We start from the raw sequence: 21,696 nt of genomic DNA on the forward strand, positions 1-21,696 counted from the left end.
TCCAGAATCGAAGATCTCTTCTGTCTCATGAGAACGCTTACATCGTTGGGCTACAAATTCATACTTCTTGCTCACTTTTTTACCTTATGCACTTGCATCTCAGTCCCTCTGCTAGCTAGTTTCTTGGCCAAGAAAGAGCTAATATTATTCTAGATGTGTCTCTTAAATTCCCAGAAAGCTCTGGAAATCTTTGGAAGGCTGCTTGGGAAAATGACATTGGATCCAATGATCATGAGCTGATACAGTTAAAATTAAATGGAAGAATAAACAAAGTAAGAGTGTACATAAAGGCTTTGAATTTCAAGGGAGCATATGCTGATTAAACTAATTGTACTGGGTTAGTATAAGGAACATATCTGAAGAATTTGCATGCTTGGTATTTCTTCAGGTCAAAGACATTAAAGGTATAAAATATCTGTGTGCTAGATGAGTGAAAGGATGTAGAGAGACTTTGAATTTGACAGATGAATAACCACCTCAAGAAGGATACTGAGAAGGAGCAGAAAAGAAATAATGGGATAAAATTCACAGTATATATTTATTCAAGTAAGATTATGATAGATTCATTAGCCAGTTTTCTTTAGAAGGAGAGTGTTTTTCAGATGAGGGAAATGCAGAAGAGGTGTAACCTGTCTGGACTTCAGTGAGTGGTTGAGTGGTGTAGGAAAGGATTGGTTTGGGAAGGCTGAGTTTGATTGTGTGACTTGGGTGGAGAAGATGTGGAAGTGTTCAGTGTGGACATGTAAGGCTGGCAATTATGCTTAGTGGAATTCTTTAAAAAGTTTAGGAGCACCTGTCCTCCTGATGTTTTCGTTTATGCCACTGACATGAGGAAAATCAGTATGTGGCTTAAATTTGTCGATGATGAAAATTTGGAGGCACCAATAGTACAGAAGATGATCATGGTGTTGTATGGAAAAGAATGGGTTATCTCAAAGACTGAATTAATACAAACAAAATTAATTGTGTTAATATAAAAGTATCATAGAATCATAGAATGGTTAGGGTTGGAAGGGACCTCAAAGATCATCTAGTTTCAACCCCCCTGCCATGGGGGTGAACTCTCTTGTTCTGTCTTGGACCGTGGTGAAAAGGTCATTCTCTTGGTAATTTACGTATAGGAAGGCTACTAATAGGTGCCCACTAGGCCTCCAGACTAACCAAGCCCAGTTTTCTTAACCTCTGTTGATGTGCTTCAGAGCTTTGAAGACAGTGGTCACACCAAGGCCCAGCCTATTAATGAGGAAAACCTTTTGCTTTTTTATTTTAGCAAAGTGTGTCCTTGTCTGCAGATGTAGGAGAAAGCCATCAAAACCCCAAGGTGGGTGGGGAAGAAGCCTGTTGTACCTAAAGTACAAAGTAGGTCTGGCATCAGTGAATGTAACCTGTCCAAGAAAAATCATGCTGGGAATTAGAAGAAAACTCCACTCAATGGGACAGTTGGGTTCTAGAGCAGCCTTCCAGGGAGTATAAAACCTGAAGTTTTTCATTATGTTCAGGACAGGGGGATACGTTTCCAGAAGAGATTACATGAGATGATGTATCTACCTCAGGAGCGAACTGGAACCTGCAGGTCCCTGCTGACTTGGCCTGTGTCACACTACTGTTTCAGTTAGACTGTTATTCAGGCTTGGTTTGACCAGGTGTGTGAATCTGGTGGAATTCAGTCAGTAAAGCGTACTGTGCAGTGCTGTGAGGTTTTTCTTTGGCTTAGAGTCATTAGGAAACTTGGATGCGTCTTTGGAGAACAAACTTATTTCTTACAATTATGAACTTGAGCTAGGAAGTAAATAAATTAGATTTTGAGAAGCAAAACTTCAGTCTATAGTTCTGAATGCCCTTAGCGCTTTCCCTTCTGTTCCATCGTTAGTTTTTAATTCAATTTCACGTCTCTTAAGAAAAGGAAAAAAGAAGTCTGGTGTATATGTTTTGATCTTAAAGAGCTGAAGAAAAGCAGTTAGTTTAAACCTGGGGTTGTATAGCATGTGGCGATATGACACTTTTCCTCCTCGACATTTTATTTGTAAGACGGGTGAAATAGTAAGCTGCTACTGGAGCATAAAACTGGTAACAAAATAACTTGTTTAACTGAATAGATGGGAAGTCACTTAAACATTAAGAAACATCTTATAGGTTGTAAATCTCTCATTTATTGATGTTCAAGTGACTTCCTATTTCTTTAACTTTAGCTGTGAAATTAGAAGCCCTGTGCCACTACAACATCTTGTAGTTACGCCTTAAAGAATGAACAAACTCATTGCAGATGCCTGTGACAAACAAAACACAACTTACACTACATCTGCATATACGTAACCCAAATTTCTGTTTCAAAAGATGTGGTCACAGTTGTTACTACAGACTTTGCATATATATATTTAATTTATGGGTTTTTTTTTTTGTTTACAGTGTATCATCTACACTGGAATTCCTTGTTGTGTACACGATGCGACTGATGGAGCTGTAATTATGAGCTTGGTGTTGGCCGTGGTGGTGGAGGGGGAGAGGGCGAGGGTTGCATGCTTGAGATCACAAACAGAATGTGCTGTTACATAACCATGCAGAGGGGATGCAGTCCACAAATTGTATTTAATCCTACTTTTGATACTGTGGCTCTTCTTCACGGCTTTCATCAGTAACGTTCCAGTTGGTTCTATAATGCGGAAGTGTAAGGATATGGTCCAGTTTGCTGTAGCAAAAGGCTGGAATTCCCTTCGGGAGCCTGGGCAGGGGAAAAAAAAAAAACCCAACAACAAACACCAACAACAAAAAACAACAACAAACCAAAACAAAAATCAGGACAGTCACCGTTTTTTTCCAGTGTGGAAAAGCAAACTTGTCAGGGCCACAGGAATCACAGAAACATCTCAGGACCAAAATTCTTTTGACAAGAATAGGTCGAGTGGCTTTAAGCATACAAGGGATACAGATAGAACTTCCTTGCTAACTTTTAATATAGGAGATAAGAGTATGGGATAGCGAAGACCACTAAGAAAATTAAAATTTGCTGCTTTTGAGTCAAAACTCCTCAACCTAACTAAAATTTGTTTTCTGCACTTTTCTTGGAGTAAATGTATATATGCATATGCTCTTTTTTTTTTTTTTCTTCCTTTAAATATGATCTTTCATTAGTGGCATTTTGCCAGAAAGGTTTGTTTCAGATCCTCTACAGTTTCTTTGAAGTGAGGTTCTCAGGTTTGCAGAGTAAGTAGTATGGCAGTTGCAAGCCATTAAATTTCCAAATGCTCTTGAGGGGAATGAGATTAAACTCTAAATTTAAAGGCAAGTTTGGGTATTCTTTGCTTCAAACCCTTTCAGGTAGTGTGATGTGCAACTCAAGACTAAGATTCCTTCAAGCCAAAATTAAGAAATATAAAGATATATATATATAATCTTTTTATATATCTGCATATATATATAGACAAACATGCAACGTAAATGTGTCAGTGGCATGCTGTACTATAAATAAGAAAATACTTTAACCTTTCATTAGAGCAGCTGTTTCCTTGCACTTGATGCAACATCTGCTTGACTGATTTAAGGATTTATTTTGGGCTTCTGCTGATATTTGATGATACTCTGTTTTTTTAATGAAAATATTCCTTCTGCATTTTACACCAACTCTGTAGTATATGCTGTAAAATTATTAATTTATTTGATGTGCCTTTTATATTTCATAGTAAGACTGTAAGGAATGCTCTTCAGCAACAAAAAACTTGAGCACTATTAAATTATCCATCTTGGTGAGGTGCGGGGGTGGAGACGAAACTAACATTTTTCTCTCCTCCCTCCCTCCCCCCCCGCCCCATTGCATATATTGATTTTATGTTGTATATTATCTGCAGAAGTATGACTTAATCAAATTTTCCAAGAATCATAGAATCATAGTATGGCATAGGCTGGAAGGGACCTTAGAGATCATCTAATCCAACCTCCCTGTCATGGGCAGGGATGCCTCTCAACTAGACCAGGCTACTCAAGGCTCCATCCAACCTGGCCTTGAACATCTCCAGGAAGGGGGTATCCACAACTTCTCTGGGCAATTTATTCCAAAGTCTCACCACCCTTGTACTGAAGAATTTCTTCCTAAAATCTAATCTAAATCTGTTCTCCTTCAACTTAAACCCATTTCCCCTTGTCCTATCAGTGGACACTCTTGTAAAAAGTCCCTCCCCAGCCTTCCTGTAAGTTCCCTTCAGGTATTGGAAGGCAGCTATTAGGTCTCCCCGAAGTCTTCTCTTTTCAAGGCTGAACAATCCCAGCTTCCCGCAAGAAGCCAAGTTAGGTTTGGTTGTTTCTCTGTGATACTCTTCTCCTTTCTGTATTCACTTCAGTGTGCCTGGTAATCTCAAAACTCCGTAGTAAGAATAAAAATGAATGTCTCCTTAATGTTATACTACCTGAAAAATAACTTTATTTATATATTAATGCTGTGCCCTAATCATATTTTAAATGCTGAGCAGGATTATTCTTTTGGGATTTTTTTAATCTCTCCTTGTAGGGTCCAAATCAGACAGTTCTGGGGAGTTGATGGTTTGGTGTTATGTCTGCTGCCTAGGAAAGTGATATGATCTTCAAAACAGGTAATCCCCACCACAGATAAACTACACGCAGATGAAGGAAAAGAAATCTTTAAATAACCTGCGTAAAATCTGAGTTGGGGGACTGCTTGGCCAGAGGGAGCAAGCGAAGAGGAGTATGTCTAAGGAGCCCATTAGAGTCGAGGAAATGGATGCAGGGAGATTTGAGTGAGAGGCAGGAGGGCGGCTGGGGAAGCAGCTCCTCACCGCCATTGCCCACAGCAGGCACTGCTGCTGAATATTCGGGGTGGGCTGGTTGGCTTGTTTTGTAAACAGGCGGCCCATTCCCAAGTACAATAACAGTTTGTGATGCAGTCTAAACCTCCAGAATTTTTGGCAGTGTGTTGGTGGTGTAATGAGATGCATTAACGCTTAAAGGATAATTAAAGATAATGAGGTATAGAGAAAGTGGAACGGAGCACGGTGCACCACACCTCTGAAAGCCGGAGTGTGGCAAGCTGACTCTTGATGAAAGGAACTTATTTTCTACTTAGACATTTTTGCAGTTTCATCTGAATATGTACAAAGTAACTGATGTGGCGCCATATTGCAAACTGTTGGTTAAATAGGAGAAATTAGGATTTAATAGAGAAATAGTGAGTGTGCCTAAGGGCCTAACATAAAGGGCCTAGCTGAGAGGAGGGGGAACCAGCTCAGAGAGGGCTCGTTATTGGAATCATTATGGATCAATTGTCAGATCAGTCTTAACGTTTCCTGATTCAATTAACGGCAAAGGTTCATGTAAAGGGATCTTGCTGCTACAATTCGTTGATGACATGAAGTTTGGAAAATGCTGTTAACATAGAGAGAAAGAAGAGTTGCACAGAAATTTGGGGGGAATTTCATAGGCCATGGATCCAGACATGGAGGAGATCATAGAATGGTTTGGGTGGGAAGGGACCTTAAAAACCATCCAACTCCAACCCCCCTGCCATGGGCACAGACACCTTCCACAACACTAGGTTGCCCAAAGCCTCATCCAACCTGGCCTTGAACACTTCCAGGGATGGGGCATCCACAACTTCTCTGGGCAACCTGTTCCACTGCCTCACCACCCTCAATGTAAAAAATTTCTTCCTTATATCTAATCGAAATCTCCCCTCTTTCAGTTTAAAGCCCCTTGTCCTATCACTACATGCCCTTGTAAAAAGTCCCTCTCCAACTTTCCTGTAGGTCCCCTTTAAGTACTGGAAGGCTGCTATAAGATCACCCTGTAGCCTCCTCTTCTCCAGGCTGAACAGCCCCAACTCTCTCAGCCTGTGTTCATAGCAGAGGTGCTCCAGCCCTCTGATCATCTTCACGGCCCTCCTCTGGACCCACTCCAGCAGCTCCATGTCCTTCTTGTGCTGGGGACTCCAGAGCTGAACGCAGTACTGCAGGTGGGGTCTCACGAGAGCAGAGTAGAGGGGTAGAATCACCTCCCTTGACCTGCCGGCCACACTTCTTTGGATGCAGCCCAGAATACGGTTGGCTTTCTGGGATGTGAGGGCACATTGCGGGGTCATGCTGAGCTTCTCGTCAACCAGCACCCGCAAGTCCTTTTCCTCCAGGCTGCTCTCAATCCATTCTCCATCCAGTCTGTACTTGTGCTTGAGATTGCCCCGGCCCATGTGCACTTGGCCTTGTTGAACTTCATGAGATTCTCACAGGCCAACCTCTCCAGCCTGTCAAGGTCCTTCTGGATGGCATCCCTTCCCTCCAGTGTGTCCACCACACCACACAGCTGAAACATCTTTGTGGTGCAGAATACTTCTTTCTACCTAGCCTTCTTTCCCTGGGAGGGATGGAGTAATAGGAGTGGGATAAAATTTGAAGCCTGGTGCTTCAGGGCATTACAGCCAAAAATGTCAGTGACAAGCTTGGAGGCTGAATAATTGAAAGGATCAAAGTAGAGAAGGGTATGAATTAACTAAGCAAATGGCATGGTGCAATTATGAAGAACGTATATGTGCTCTTGTCGCACAATTGCAGAAGATATTTCCAGTAGACCAAGGAAATAACTGATGGTGTTATACAAGCATCTGGTGAGGCATCATTTAGTATGCTTCAGAAATAGTCATCTGTTTTGAGGAGAGAAGAGAAGAAATTGAAACGTGCAGAGACAGGCTCCTAGGGTGAATGTGGAAATGGATATCTCACTAGAGAAAGCTTGTCTTGAAGAGCTTGTCTTGAGTAGTCCAGCTGAGGAAACCGTGTATGTAAGTGTTGGCCATACATACTCAGGTGGAGACAGCTAAGAGGGAGGAAACTACTTCAACTGAAAGACAACGTAAGCAAAACAACAAGTGGACATAGTCTGGCCATTGCTAAATTTAAGCATAACTTTCTGAAGTGGTAGTTCATCACGGTAGTCAGATTTTGGAGTAAACAGGAGTAGTGGAACTTGACCTGCTTTTTCTGCTAAATCTTGGTGAGATTTGAAAATAATTCCTTAATCATTCTGGAAATATCAAAGAAAACAGAACTTGAATGTTTATAGCCAGATGTGTTCTAAATTTTATGAATAATTATCTTTGACTAAACAGCATTCCTGCAGCTTCTCTCCTTTAAGTTTTCTTGCCATTTCCTGGTATGCAGCGATACTCATACGGTGGCTGTGGTGCTTCCTCAGAGACAGCTACCACTTGGCTTCTTTCTGGGCTAATGGCAGAACTTGTGTTTTCTGAAGGGCATTAGCAGGGGGACAGGGAGGAGAACCTAGCCCTTTTATGCTAATTCTTTTTATCCTTTCTACACTGTGAAATAGAGATTGAATTTAGTTTTGGAGGGGTCATTTTCTTTATCGACCTTGGAGTGTGCAGAATGATAGGGATTGTAATTTGGATACCTCCATGAGGTGCTTAAAAACAGGTGGGATGAATCCAAGCCGAAGCATTCAAGAGAGAATAGACAATCTGTCTGGAGAGCTTCTGAAACAAGTGATGAGTAGGTACCTGATAAGGCCATCATGTTTGGTGGAGTTGATGAGCTGAGGTTTTTGACCCTGAAGAAGTCTTGAGAACTTAGCCATGACTGTAAATTTTTCCTGTTGTATTTGAGCTAGGAAAGTTTACTGAATTCCAACAGGGAAAGCTTTGTTGCAACTTAACTTAAAATGAGAGCTGCAGTTTGAGAGTGTGCTTTGGAAAAAAGTATTCAAGCAGTTGGTACGCTGAAGTCTTGCTAAAAGTTGGTGCAATTTAGGCTTGTACGCCAAAACACAAAAACAGCTAAACTCTTATTTGTCATGGGCGTTGGTAAGTGCTAGCTACCCAAACACAGGTTGTGACCTTGCTCGACGTTGCTTGAGGAGCCAAAATTTAGTCTCTTTTGCATTGTAAGTAATGTCATAGTGAGCTCTTTATGCAGGTTATTTTAATGCTATGTGGAAAAGGAATTATATTCAGTAACTTGGAAATAGAAGAGAGGAAAGTTTCAGCTGAGGATGCTGATAGGTACATAAGGAAATCGATAAGAGAAAAAACTATGATGTGATGTTATTGCATGTGGATCTCAACTGCTTTGCTTGTAGTGTAAGACAATGATGGAACAACCTTTTGGATTGAGAAGACTGGCAGAGGGATTCAAGTTCTGTGGCAGCTGGGACTGAGGAAGGATGCTGTCTGAATCCCAGGTGTTTTGTAGGAGATGCAGTGGGTGAGATCAGGGCAGACAAGTATCATACTGGAGAGAGTGTGCTCGGGCTTTTACTGAGGCTCACAGGATATTCTGGTGCAGATTTAGGTATTTTTAGTGCTCTCTGTTCAGGTTAATTTTTCAACTTTATATTTTTCCTCTTCAATCAAGAAGATGTGTTGCCACTGTGTCTTGACTGTTGTGGGTTTTTTATACTCTGCTGAAAGCTTTTTTTTAATGGCACAGTTGATTCAATCACTACCTATCAGAATCTTCACACAAACGCCAGCTGTGAGAATTTAGTCTTTGTAGGTTATGTGTAAACAAGCAAAATTTTATTGACCTCTTTGACCCTATTTTTAACACCATCTTAAACTGTTTTCTCAAATCACTTTGGAACAGTGATTTTAACTTAAAAGAAAAAGAATAATAAGTCTTCTCTGGATACTTTCCTAATACTGCTGGTTTGGATTTTTTTTAACAGATAAATTTGCGCCTCATCTTGGTAAGTGGGAAAACGAAAGAGTTCCTATTTTCACCGAATGACTCTGCTGCAGATATAGCAAAACACGTGTATGACAACTGGCCGATGGGTAAGTAGCTGTGTGGCTTTGGCTTTTTAACTGTCAAGCTACAAGCTTCTCTGTATTTTCAGACTAAAATGTCAATAAACCAATCTCTGTTCTCAGTGATCAAATTAAGTATGTTTATCGTGTATCTGGACATAGGTTTATATAGAAACACAATTGTCATCTTGCCATCTTTTTCCCTGTTTCTTTGGTTGGGCAGATTTTTAGATAGATGTCTGGACTATTTCCCACTTTATTTCTAAAATTTGCTTCCCCAAACTGAAGAACTTCTTTCCCCCTATCTTTACACACTTTTCTTGATCAGTCTTGGTAGAGGATCTAGTGGGACATGTTGGAGGTATAAAACTCTTACATGAGGACAGCTAATGTAAAACACATCATGTCACAGGAACACATTAGTGAAATTCAGTCTGAAGTACTTCCTTTCTGCCTTATCTTGGAAAGGATGTGTAATAATGATATTTTTCCAGGAGAAAAAAAAATAAAAGAAAATTTTAAGAGACATTAAAAGACTGAAGGAAACTGAGATTGTATGAGTGTATTTGGTATTATGTAGGAATACTAGCTTTGGAAAATGGAATTGAAAACTTAAAATGTGTACTCACATATGTGAATAGTTCCACAAAACAAAGTGCTTCTGTTCTCCTTGACTGTGATTTCATGGGAAAATAGCCAAAACATAGACATAGCATTACCCACGATGAAAGAAAATGCTCCTTTTGATACAGGACTTCATTTGGGTTACCGTTTTGATGTTAGAAAAAGACTACTATTTATACAAACTAAAACATTGCAATATCTGTTTCTGTGGTGCCTTTGTCAAAGAGGTATCATGGATGATAATTCATGCCAAAAAGTTAATGTTGATAATCCATATTTTAAAAGGCCTTAAACTGGTCTTTGAGGTCAGGAAGAACAGGATTTCAGGGGCCTTATTTGCTGTTTGTTTTACTGGGATGCAGTATCATCTATTCAGTAAAATATGTAAAGAAGGAGGAGGTTTTTAGTCCTCTGAATTATTAGATAGAGATGTAAAGCACTTTTTCAGTAAGAAATCTGGTTGACATAGCATCTGTGTAGCTACTGTACATATTTTAATGTGTGCCTACAAACATAGTTGTCATGACCAAATGTTCTTTGTGTACTTTTATCTGAATTAGTAAAGGCAGAACTGTTTGGTTTTTTTCTTTAGTCAAGTTTACTCCTGAACATATGGTCTCATGTTCCTAGTCTTGTGAAGAGCTTGAAGTTCGCAGATTCTGAGTTTAGAGCTGGGAAAAAAACCCAGACTTTAAAGTCTCTTTTTTAAAGAAAAAGAAAAGTACAACTGGAGACACAGAAACCTCAGTTCAAATACCTGCTGTCCTGAGGGAGTGTTCTAAATCTTGATGAATATTTAGTTGCCTATGCAAAGAACAGTGTCGATTTAAAAGACTGAGGAAAAAAATCTACTTCAGAATAGTGTATAGGTTTTCACAAACATTAGCCCACTAGCTGTTTTCAGATTGAGAGCGCTGCTTTCTGTCACAGGACTGAGAAATCTTGATGAGGACTAAAGTTTATTTGAAATAGAGATGTTATGAGATGATTGTTTTTACCGCCATTTTGACTTCTTGTGATCTTGTGGAGAAAAATGTCATGAAATATCCTCAGTCACCTGCTGGCAAGATTAAGGCAAACCTCCTCTCTTTTGGCAATACAGTTGTTAATTAAGGATCTTTTGACTTGTAGTGGAAAATGACAAATTTAATGTATATAATCTAAGTAGGTTACCTGCTCTCTTCTACATCCTCCCCCGTTCCCTCCCCCCCGTTTTCTTCTAAATAATACTTTTTTCTTGTACAGCAATTATCTGCTGAACATGAAAAAAAAAAAAAGAAAAAAAACCTCATAGGTAACTATTTTCTCCTTGGCTCATTTAGTCATCAGTGGAAATTAAAATTTGAAATCATGTCAGAAAGAAATGTTTCAGACTGCCAGCCAAGAAGTGAAAATTAAAAGGATGGGTAAATTGGCAGCTTAACAATGAGCAAATACCTGTGCCAAAATAGAGTCTGTCTTCTTTTGATTGGTGTTTTACGTCATTATGGCACTGTAAACTGGCCGAGTTCAGACTGTATGGAGTAAAAAAAAAAAAAAAAAAAAATTTAGTGTGTTCTGAAAAATCATTTACCCGAGCAGTGTGATAGTTCCCTTCTTTAACATAACCCACTTCACAGCATAGCAAAAAGGGCATGTGCTTGAATTGCAAGACAATCGAACCAGACCCTGAGTAGAAATACTTGAAATTCAAATAGCTCTGGTTGCCTAATTTGATCTAATCTTACAAACCAGGCACATGGCAGCACCCGGGGATATTGCAGCTTCTGCTGTTGATGCCAGCCCTGCCTCGCCGTGTTCTGCAGAGCGCCGGAGCTCCTTCTCCCTGCCTTGAGTCCCTGCCTGCCCGCTTGCTTTTTCGCACCAGATGCCTCTCCCTACACCCTCCGCAGCCGTGGCTTTTGTTTCAAATGCTTCCCCTTCTCCCCTTTTCAGTTCTTTTCCTTTTGTGGTGCCAGTTGCTGCTGCCCGTATGTTAATTGTATGTTCCCAGTGAACAGGTTGGTTTCTGTTGCTTGTCCTGATCCCCTCACTGAATATTCATTTTGGTATATAAACACTACAAAAGCAGAAAGAAAGAACGTTTGTGAACAGCTGTTGCCAGATATCTGGTCAGCTAAGAAACAGAAGATGCTGTATTTCCAGAGAGCCCGTTTAAATTCAACGTTTCAAGGTTTTATGATATTTGTTCTGAAAGCAAAGTGCATATTTACTTGTTGCTCACATTGTGACAGGAAACAGTAAAAGAGTGGGAAAAGATCATTTAAGCTTGTAAATTATTTATGATGGCTTAAGCATTATAGGAAATGCATTATAGGAAAACGCGTGCTTGCTTTTCCCGAATCGCTGTTTGCCACATCAAAACATCCACAGGTTGTCCTTTGAGAAGTTCCCTAAAATGTATCAGTCAGTCTCTCCTCAGTGAGATCCCTCTGTTCAGCCTCTCCGCAGTGACTGTTCGGGGCTGCTTGGGTCACTGACCCCCCTGGACATTTGGCTGGTTGGATCTGGCCACCACTGAACACCCCTGCACAGCCTGCGGAGCGTTTGCAGAGCTGTGATCTGAGAATCCTGTTTCAAATGACCCGTCATGTCTACTTTCGCTATGTGTGTAGCTGCTTCCCTTTGCTGGAGAACAGCTCCAGTTGGACAGTTAGCTGGTGAGGAGGAGTACGGCTTGAGAATCTTCTGAATGGGAAGAAATTAAGGCAGTTTTAGCCAAGTGGTTGTTAAGCCTTGGGAAGCAACTTAAGTTTGTGAAATATTTTGTGTAGGACTTAAATATATGCTAAGTATCTCATGCAGTCTGTGAAGTAAGTAATATTTATACTTGCAGGCATAAAATTATGTGTTTCAATGCCCAACATGAAATAATAAATTTAAGAATAGATTTCAGGAGTGGTAGCCTTGAATTATCTTTCTGTGTCTTCAGTCTGTGCTCTCTCTTTAGCATTTCATGCAAAAGAGTCCTATTCTTAGTTTTCTTCCTGCGTAAAAGTGAGAGAAGTAACAAAAGATGTTTTTATTATGATGTGATCGAGAAAATTCTCTTGCTTCTTTTCAGATTGGGAAGAAGAACAAGTCAGCAGTCCAAATATCTTGCGGCTCATTTATCAAGGGAGGTTTCTTCATGGCAATGTGACATTAGGAGGTATGAAAATAATTTTCATTATGAATGTTAAAGCCAGGCAAAGGGGATATTTATTTACAGTGCAGTAAACACTACTATACTGTTCAAGATCACAGTATGGCTTGCTATATACTATTTTTCCTCTGCAGAGAGTGACATTTTATCTTATTGTATATTTTTCCATCTTGTTACCACTAGTTGTTAAACTTTGGGAGGTTTCACCTACTAAATCAAATCTCCTCTTGCATAAAGAAACAGTAATGCTGTTTTTATTTGTTGTCTTTGTAAATGGAATATTTCGTGCCACCTCTCTTAGACTGCACTTGCAGGGTAAGCTACCTCATAAATATCTGAAGTATTTCAAAATGTTTGATAAACTTTATGATAATTGGTTAGACAATACTTTAAATCTTCGTGCAATGAAGGAAGACACTCTATGAATGAGAATGAGGGGAAGCATTCTTGCTGTCCAGTGCTCTCCCAGGGATACAATTGCATAGTTATGCGAAAACAAAAGTAAATGGCTTCGCGTCATGTGCTGAGGAAATGCGATTCAGCTGTGCCCCCTTGTGGCGAGTTTTTCCCCACAATTACAGACTTTGATGGATCTCTGCGATGGAGATGTGACACAAATTTGTGACAATAGTCTTTCGTTCTGTAGATGAAAGTTGCCAGTGTGAATATCGACTATATCAATCACTAAACAAAATGAGACTCCCTTCTCTCTGCCAGTTTAAAAAGAAAGTAATACTTCTACTTTCCCTGTATGTTCAGATTGTTCGTGCATTTGGTACTGGAGTGCAATACAGAGAGGAGAATATAGTATAAAATCACCAACGAAATGTTTTTGAAGTTGAGATGAACCTGAAAAGAATATTTCTGGACTGCTTATGGTGATCTTTCCATGAAGAACTCGCTGGGATGATATAGCCATTGATTCCCTTTCTACCATTACCAGTGTTGGCTAGTGATGTACTTTTAGAATAGATTTACTCTCCATATAAATCAATTTTTAATGCTGCTATATATACAAACAAGAACGTTGTCGATTCAGCTGGGAGAACTCTGAAATTTTTATTCACTCTTTAATTTTTATGTTTACCAGGTGCCAATGAGTGCAGCTAGTAGCAGTTGGAGTAGAGTTGAAAGACCTATGTTAAGTCTTGGGTCATCTCTGCGATTAGAGACACTAGTCTTACCCTACATTTTCCAGGCAAGGGTAGCTAAATGGGATTTTCTTTGCCGTTCATCTCTAGGTGTTGCTTTTGACCGTCACTGCTTGTTCCCTTTAGTGACATTGTCTAAATCTGAAACAACTTTGAATATTTATTTAATATGTAGTTTAACAAGTTAAGCTGAAAAATAATAGCCACGTGCTGTTGACTCTTGCATTAACTCAGGTCTGTGGATTTTGAACACTTACGTGGGTTCAGGGCATTTTAGTTCATTCTTAATCATTCATGCGTTGCAATTTGATCATCATGATTTTACCCTAAGGGTCTTGCATGTATGTTAGTGTTTTTCAGAGATCTTTTTGTTGCTGTATTGTTTTAAGAAAAAGAACCCCTAAAACATTGGCTTACTTCAGTACTAATGAAGTTATCTGAAGTAAGATTACACAGCTGAAAGGGGAACAGCAATTCATGAAGCAGCCTGAAAAGACTGTTACTTCAGTTTGTGGTGTTCATTAGATGTAACCCTACATGAACTAGTTATCTTTAAAAGGGGGGAGAAGGGGGGAAAGAATTTCTCACTAAATACAATATTTAGTTTCATATATAATACAGTTCCATTAGGCTTTTCTATCTGCAGCTCTCTATAATTGAGTTATAGCACTTCGTGTTTTATTTGCTTTAGGTGATTAGGAAATATTGACTGGAATTTGGACTTACTGTATCACTTTATCAACTAGTGAAACAAAAGTTTCTGAAGAAAGAGTTGGGTGTTTTCTTTTTTTAACAGGAGTCTGTTTTTGTTCACACTTAAAAATGACATTGTAATGTTCTAGTTGTAACCTCACACATCTACGTAGTGTCTTACAAATCTGAGACTCCTTAAAACTAAGAAGCCTCAAAAAAATGACAAATCGATAGAAAAACTGGCTTTGGAATGGAAAATTTTATTTTAAAGAAACCATCTCTTTTGCCAGCTTCTCTGAACAGACTGTCACTACAAGAACAGTAGAGCTAATGGCACTGGAAGTGGTAACAAAAAAAAAAAAATCCTTCTCTAAAGCTTGCTGTGCCACTCTTGCCTGCGGTGCTTGATCCACACTGTTCTGTTGTGTCCTGCCCGTGTGCAGGGCTGGGGAGTTAGCCAGCGAGGCAGAGTCTGTTGTTCAGCTTCCAACAGGAAATTTCATTCTATAGCTAAATATTTGGTCTGCAGTTTGAATTTTAAATAATATTACTTAGGGAGGTAATGCATAATTGACGGTTCTCTGTTACTTGTTAGATAATGGTAATCAGCAATGTTTTACTTATTGACTGAGGGAAACGGAAGCCAACTCACCCTGTGCCATATGCATACCAAAAAAAAGAGGGTGAAAAATACATTCTGATGGTATAAAATCTGGAATAAAAGTGGAATTAGACAGATGGGACAGGAATGTAATAAAAGTTTAGTTAAAGTGAGATAAAGGGGTGAAAGTACGAAGACAAGAGCAAGAAAGGATTACTGAGCATAGGTTGGAGTGCTCAGATTCTGTCACAGTGCTCCAAGCAAGAAGCTGGAAATTGCTAATAAGAATTTGTGTGAACTATGCAAACTACTAGCTGAGTTTAGTTAATTGAAATATTAGCATACTTTTACTTGATCACTGTAAATAATTGATCTCCACAGCTCACTAATCAAGTCTCCTTAAGTGTTTTGATATTATGAAAGATTTCCCTAATGTGATTAGTTTGTAGTATTTTTGCTCTTTCTGTAATGGCTTCTTAAGAGTTTGTCATGAAGACAGTCCTTTTCCGTTGAGTTTAGCAGACTGTTAATACGCTCTTTGCGGAGTTTTCGGTAGTATTACAGAATGAAGTAGCCAGAATGCTTCATTCTGGTCAGACTTGAGCTATCAATAGCTTCTAGTTGCAAGCACAGGCAGTGCTTCAAAGTAAACTGAGCAACTCGGACCTGACTTTCCATAGAGGTGGCTTTTCCCAAAGTACAGCTGCTTCAAAGAAGCTTGTGGATCTGTGTATTCCTCTGTGTGCTTACTTACACCCATGTTTTAATCATAACTTTCATTTTTTCAAACAAATACGTAGGCAATGAACATGATTTAATAGCAATGTTGTAGCTAGGCTTGTGTTGAATACATGTAGTAGCCAAATACTAAGTTTATTTATTTATTTTTATTACTGAATTTTGAATCTATGCCGTAGTGATTAAAATAAGGATATCTCTTCAGTTACCTTTAGGTCTTATTGGATGTTCATTATTCATTTATTCACTTAAAATACCTTGGTCCACTGTATGTGAAAATAGAAGAAGGAATTTGAGAGGACAAATTCTACTCATGTCAGAATGATTTGTGTATTTAGAGTTAAATTCTTGTTACATTTATCACTAACTTTTTTTCCTCTATAAGGAGGGAGGAAGACAAAACTTAGAGAAAGCATCTTTACCTTATATTTCTCAGAAAAATAATCAAGAAAAATACTTAATCTTTAGGAGCTGGAAAGAGGAAACAAAACTAAAATTATGTAAAGAACTTGTAAAAATAACTCCCCCTCCCCCACATAATTGGGAGAAGTCAAAGTTCAGAATGCTGGCAATGAGAATCTGCTAAATATAACGAGCAACAGAGAATCCTTTCATTTCAAGGAGACTAGAAGTTTTGTTAAATATTATACTGCAGTGTTAAAACCATAAATACAGCATTGTGTTGGTATACTTAAACCAGAATGTGAAAATGATAATTTTAGTTTCAGCAACAAGCAGAAGGAATTGTGGAAAGGTCCAATTTTGTTATTTTGTGTTACTAAAGCTCACAAAGGCAGCATTGTGAGAACTACCTTGTCTGATTTAAAATGTTTTAAATTTGATATTTTTCACATGCAGCTGATGTTGAAGATTAATATTAAAAGGCAAAATGCAGACATTTTGTATTTCAGAAAATCTGTATCATGGATCAAAGTGTGTTTTAGGAAAATCTTTTCTGCAGTAGTGGCTCAGTGTTTTGATATCTCAGGAGTAACAATTTAGTGGCTGAATTAGCCGCTCTTTTGGATCCTTATTGATGAAAAGTGCTTAGCACCTGAGTCTCGGCATAAATGCCCACTTCTACTTTTACTCAAAAGAGGAAGGCTGAGTTTCCTAACAGGAATATCATGTCTCTAAGAACACAGTGTTTTAAGTGATTATTATCAGGTCCCAAGACCTTGATCTACAAACTTTAGCCAGAAACACCTTTATAGATTTATTTAGCAAGCAGTTCAAACCTAACAGTATGAACTTTTGAATAGTTGCTTATCCAGTTATAGTTCATTTCAGTTGGGTGTTTTGAAGAAAGAGAACTGCTGTAATGTTTTAATAAATCTCCCTGTCTCCTTTTGCAGCATTAAAACTTCCTTTTGGCAAAACAACAGTGATGCATTTGGTGGCTAGAGAGACATTGCCAGAGCCAAACTCTCAAGGTATGCTGTGCACTAGAGGTATTTCTTACTTAAGTACGTGGCAAAGCAGTCAGATCTCTCACAGGCTTTTTGAATATTTCCTAGTAGAGAAAAGTCAAGTCCTCGTGGTCTTTTGTGAAGCGAGTAATGGAATGCTTTAGTACATGTTGTTTATAGAAAACTAAGAAATTAACTTTCTGGTTTAGCACTTTAGTAGAATGCAAAAGTTTACCCAAACCTTAAAAGCTTTAGTTTTTATTGTTAAAAACTACTCCTGATTTATATTTCAGATATGTATGCATGTGTGTAATAATGATAGTAAACTTTTAATTAAAAAAAAAATAAAACACATACTTGTATCGAGCATACTTGCACATAAAACAACCCAATTGCTTTAGAAGTGGTGTGTAAGCAAAACTTTCTTCTCGCTCCACAGGTCAAAGGAACCGTGAAAAAACTGGAGAAAGCAATTGCTGTGTAATCCTGTAAATCCTGTTAGCTTTACCTGCTACGTGTGATGTAATATAGTCTTTGTCTTTCATGCTGCTGGAATAGAAGAGGCCCTACCTTGCTTCAGACACCTGTAGGAAGAGCCTGTCTGTAAATCCATGGAACTGAAATATTACATGAACACATGAACACTGTCTCATTCATCTTTTTTTTATAAAAAAAAAAGAGATATCTAGGAACACATTCTTTTCTTTTTCTTATTTTTTTTTAAATTCCTGCTTTTTGTTTATTGAATAATCTTACAGTACATCAGTTCTTGAAAGAATTCAATCTCCAGAAAAGTTGATGTGTTCTTTTCCATAGCAGGAATCATTTTCCTACCACAAAAATCTCCATTAACCGATCTAACTAGTCAAGCTTTCTAGATGCAATTTGCACTAAATATGGTTGACAGTATGTTTCTCATCAACAATCTCTAACAATATTTCAGACATCTAGTAATAACCTACAATGTATAATGCAACACTGGAAAATAGTATATCCATAGTTAAAACAAATCTCACGTATGGCCAAATCAAAGGAAAAACTGTTAAGTCAATTCTACCTAAGTCAACCTTGGTGGCCGAACTGGCACAAAATGCTAACTAAACCAAGTCTAACTATATATATTTTCACTGCAACAAACAAAAAAACTATGTGCCTGTAATTTAAAAGCACTCTGTAGAGGGCTGATGAAACTGATTTTTTCGTTACTGGTGCACTCTGATCTGCTACGTTAGTTGAGTGCTTATTCAGACAGCACAAACAAGCGCAGAGAGTGCATTTCCTAGCCTTAATATGGGAGGGGTAATTTCCTGTAGTTCATAGGCTTTTATTATTGTGCATAAATGTTAGAAAACATCATTTACTAATCGATTTTATGTATTTGAATATTGGCAATTGGTGTTTTTCAGTCATTTTCTCATCTGTACCTTAAGTGTCCAGTGTCATGCTTAACTCATTAGAGACTTTGAAAGAATTATTAAAGTTTAAAAAGCAAAAAGAAAAACCTCTGCCATAGTACTAGTTTTGTTTCTTTTACGTAATCTGCATTTGGTATTAGTGCTTGCAATTGTATTAAAATCAGAAGCTGATTTTTGAAGGCATACATAATTTAAAAGGATGCCATTCTTTTATTTCATATCAATAATTTAAATGTTGATATGCTAAAGAAATTTGCACAGCACTAAAGCATGAGCTAGTTTCATCTAAACCTGTAAAAAATAAAAATAAATAAAAATAAAAAAAATATAAAAGATTTTATATTTTTTCACTGGGGAGGAATTCTTCCTAGGTGAAATTACAAATATGTGTAGAATATATTTAATAAAAATCTTATAAAATACATAACTATAGAAGTTAAATATAGATTGGCGTGTAGTATAATAGAACAATATTCCATATAAATAGCTTTAGCCTTTAAAAAAAATGAGTCACAGGTTGACATTGTGTTCTGTACTTAAGTGTCCACAACTCTTACAGATGTTCTGTGTAATCGTTTTTTCAGATGATTGGCATCATTCAAATGTAATCAGGTTATTTTATTCATTGTTACTGCTTTGATGAAATGCTTTATATGCAGTAGATTTACAAAAATATTGTTCATACTGATCAGAATTAAATTTGTATAGAGCAGAGTTTTAAAACAAATTGTAAATAGCACTAAACATTTTCTTTCTGCAACCTGTACTGATAGACTCTTCTGTAAACTAAATAAAAGAATATTGTAGTGCATTTTGGTGGTGTTTTAAGGGCTATAAGTGGGTCTGTAACTACTTTTAATAATACTGCTTAATCTGGAAACTAAGTAAGGACTCCATTCTATTGATTTAAAAAAAAAAAAAAAAAAAGGGCGAGGGCCAAAACCTGCTGAAAACTGCTAATGGGATTTCTCACTTCAGTTTTGTTTTCCTTTCATGTCAAAAGAAGTGGCTTAGAGGGGTTTTTTTATGTCAGAGAAGAATGCAAGCACTGACAGTTGCAGTTGCAAATGTACAGCTGTTTTGCACCCTGGTGTACCTCAGAGAAGTTATGTGCTCATGCTGTAAGTTTTCGTAGCCTTCACTTACTTAATGACGAGCATACAGATACCTCTTAGGGTGCTGGGAACTTAGATGACAGCATTATTATGTGCTCGTTGCCTAAGTGAATCTTGGACTCTGCAGTGTACTTGCTAAATAAGTAACTACAGGGACACAAACCGTCTCATTTTTTTTTTTAAAAAAGTTTGATAAACATCAGCTTGTGAAAGCTACTAGTTGCATGTTATCATCTTTAACTATAAAATGAAACTTCCCTTTTCCAAAATGCTGACCACCTAAGTAACACAGGCTCAGATGGGAAGTGGATATGACGATACAAGAAAAAGAAACAAGCTGAGGCAGGACATGTTTTGTTAAACAAGTCTTTCGGACGCATTGATTTTGAAAAGTGAGTGTTTGGAATGTAATTTTGGTTTGATAAAGTAACTAGGTACTTAGTACGGTATGAATACATGAAAATCCAGTAGCTTCTAGTTAAAATATTTGGCGAGCTTGAATAGCGAAGTATGTGGAGTTCCTTTTTGTTGAGATGAATAAGATGCATATGTGCACATGTCCAAGCAAATCCTTAAATGCTGCTTGGCATTTAAAGCGTGAGCTTGCCAAAATCATTCCTGCAGAAAGCAGGTAGAACCGTTGCCTTAATTTTCCTGCAAATTGTCTGAGTTCTGCCCATTGCGGAGCATTTCTGTTGTGATGTGAGGCTGGTGGAAAACTGGGGGAGAAATGCTGAAAGATTTGTGCTTTTTTTCCTTGAGTGCTTTGTATTGCAGATTGTATATTTGCCAAAACAAAAGCAGTAGCTCTTAATCCCATATTCCTCAGCCTTGCTAAAGTTCATGCAAATGCTTCTCTCCTATGTTGATTGAAGTCCAGAAGATACTTGCAGCCCATAAAGATTAAAGCTAAGTCTTTGCAGGGTCATGCTCTTGCATGTCCTGATAGTACACTGAAGAGTTTGACATTTCATTTTCACTGTTAAATAGAAATTGTATTTTCCCTATGGATGAGTTAACAGATGTCATGAAGGAAGAGAAGGAGAGAGTGAATTAGAGCCCTTCATACTCTGAAATACCATGAAGAGACCACATCTGACTCCAATACTGTTGTGTGTGTTATCAATAATAAATTAATATTCACATGTGTGAGGAATGGTGTCTGGTAGCAATGAAAGCACTCTGTAACTTCTGTTTTCTTAAACGATAGCAAAAATATGGCTGTTGAAAGAGTATCAGGATGAGCTCAGCTGCTGGAGGAAGTAAGTATGGCTGCTGTAGTGCTAAAGGCTTTGCAGCGGTGCTGCATTGATATTAATCCAGTGCTGATCTCTGCAGTCTCTGAACACGTTCCCGTAGTACGCTGCTTTTAAACAGGAGGAACAGTGATCTAATTTAGAAGAGAAATACACATCGGTCTGAAAAAGCTTCCGTCCTCTCTTGTAGGTAAGAAGGAAGGTGACCATTTCTGGGCTGGCCCAGATTCGGGAGTTGCTGCTGCTGCTCTTTAGGGAAGTAAAGATTGTGTAGTTTGTGAGTCTGTGTGTGCCCTGATAAGATTCGTTATGCAAATCTTACTTCAAGAAGCAAATAGGAAGACGGATATATTTCTCCATCGAAAACTCTCTGGCTGACTTTATGCTAATTAAATGGGTACACTTACGTGGATTTTGGGTTGTGTGTTCTGCCTAAATCGACATTTACACCATTAACATCAGTGGCACCATTGAAACCGATGCAACTTCTGTGCTTAAATCAGTGGAAATGCTGACATATGTTAAGATTCTTAAAGGAGAGTTCCTATCCTCTTTGCTTCTTCTGAAGTACTTTGATTCTTCCTAGATACTCCATCTTGGCCATAACTTGTGAGTATCAAGCTTATTTTCAGAGCACAGTAAAAGGCCTTTATTGTTATTCAAGAGGCTGACAGTAATATATGGCTCATGATAATAAGTTGTTAAAAATCCTCATGAGGTAGTAGCATACTTGTCCTGTGCCACGTGTACACACCTGCGAAGAGGTTTACAATGCAATAGCTGATTTGCTT

At 38.2% G+C, this 21,696-nt stretch overlaps 1 protein-coding gene across 2 annotated transcripts in view; it reads left to right on the top strand.

The window, feature by feature from the left end:
• The window catches only part of UBL3 (ubiquitin like 3), a 63,677-nt gene extending 45,051 nt beyond the window's left edge, over nucleotides 1-18,626 (top strand). For both annotated transcript variants that reach the window (XM_086613020.1, XM_086613030.1), the window contains exons 2-5: nucleotides 8,677-8,785; nucleotides 12,447-12,533; nucleotides 17,066-17,143; nucleotides 17,559-18,626. In XM_086613020.1, coding sequence (XP_086469146.1) covers nucleotides 8,677-8,785; nucleotides 12,447-12,533; nucleotides 17,066-17,143; nucleotides 17,559-17,611 — 327 coding nt within the window. In that variant the 3' untranslated portion in view covers nucleotides 17,612-18,626. The remainder of the gene's footprint in view (nucleotides 1-8,676; nucleotides 8,786-12,446; nucleotides 12,534-17,065; nucleotides 17,144-17,558) is intronic.
• The last annotated feature ends 3,070 nt before the right edge of the window (nucleotides 18,627-21,696 follow it).

Source organism: Tauraco erythrolophus, chromosome 1 (genome assembly GCF_009769465.1).
Source record: "Tauraco erythrolophus isolate bTauEry1 chromosome 1, bTauEry1.pri, whole genome shotgun sequence".
In the NCBI taxonomy this organism is placed as follows: Eukaryota; Metazoa; Chordata; class Aves; order Musophagiformes; family Musophagidae; genus Tauraco; species Tauraco erythrolophus.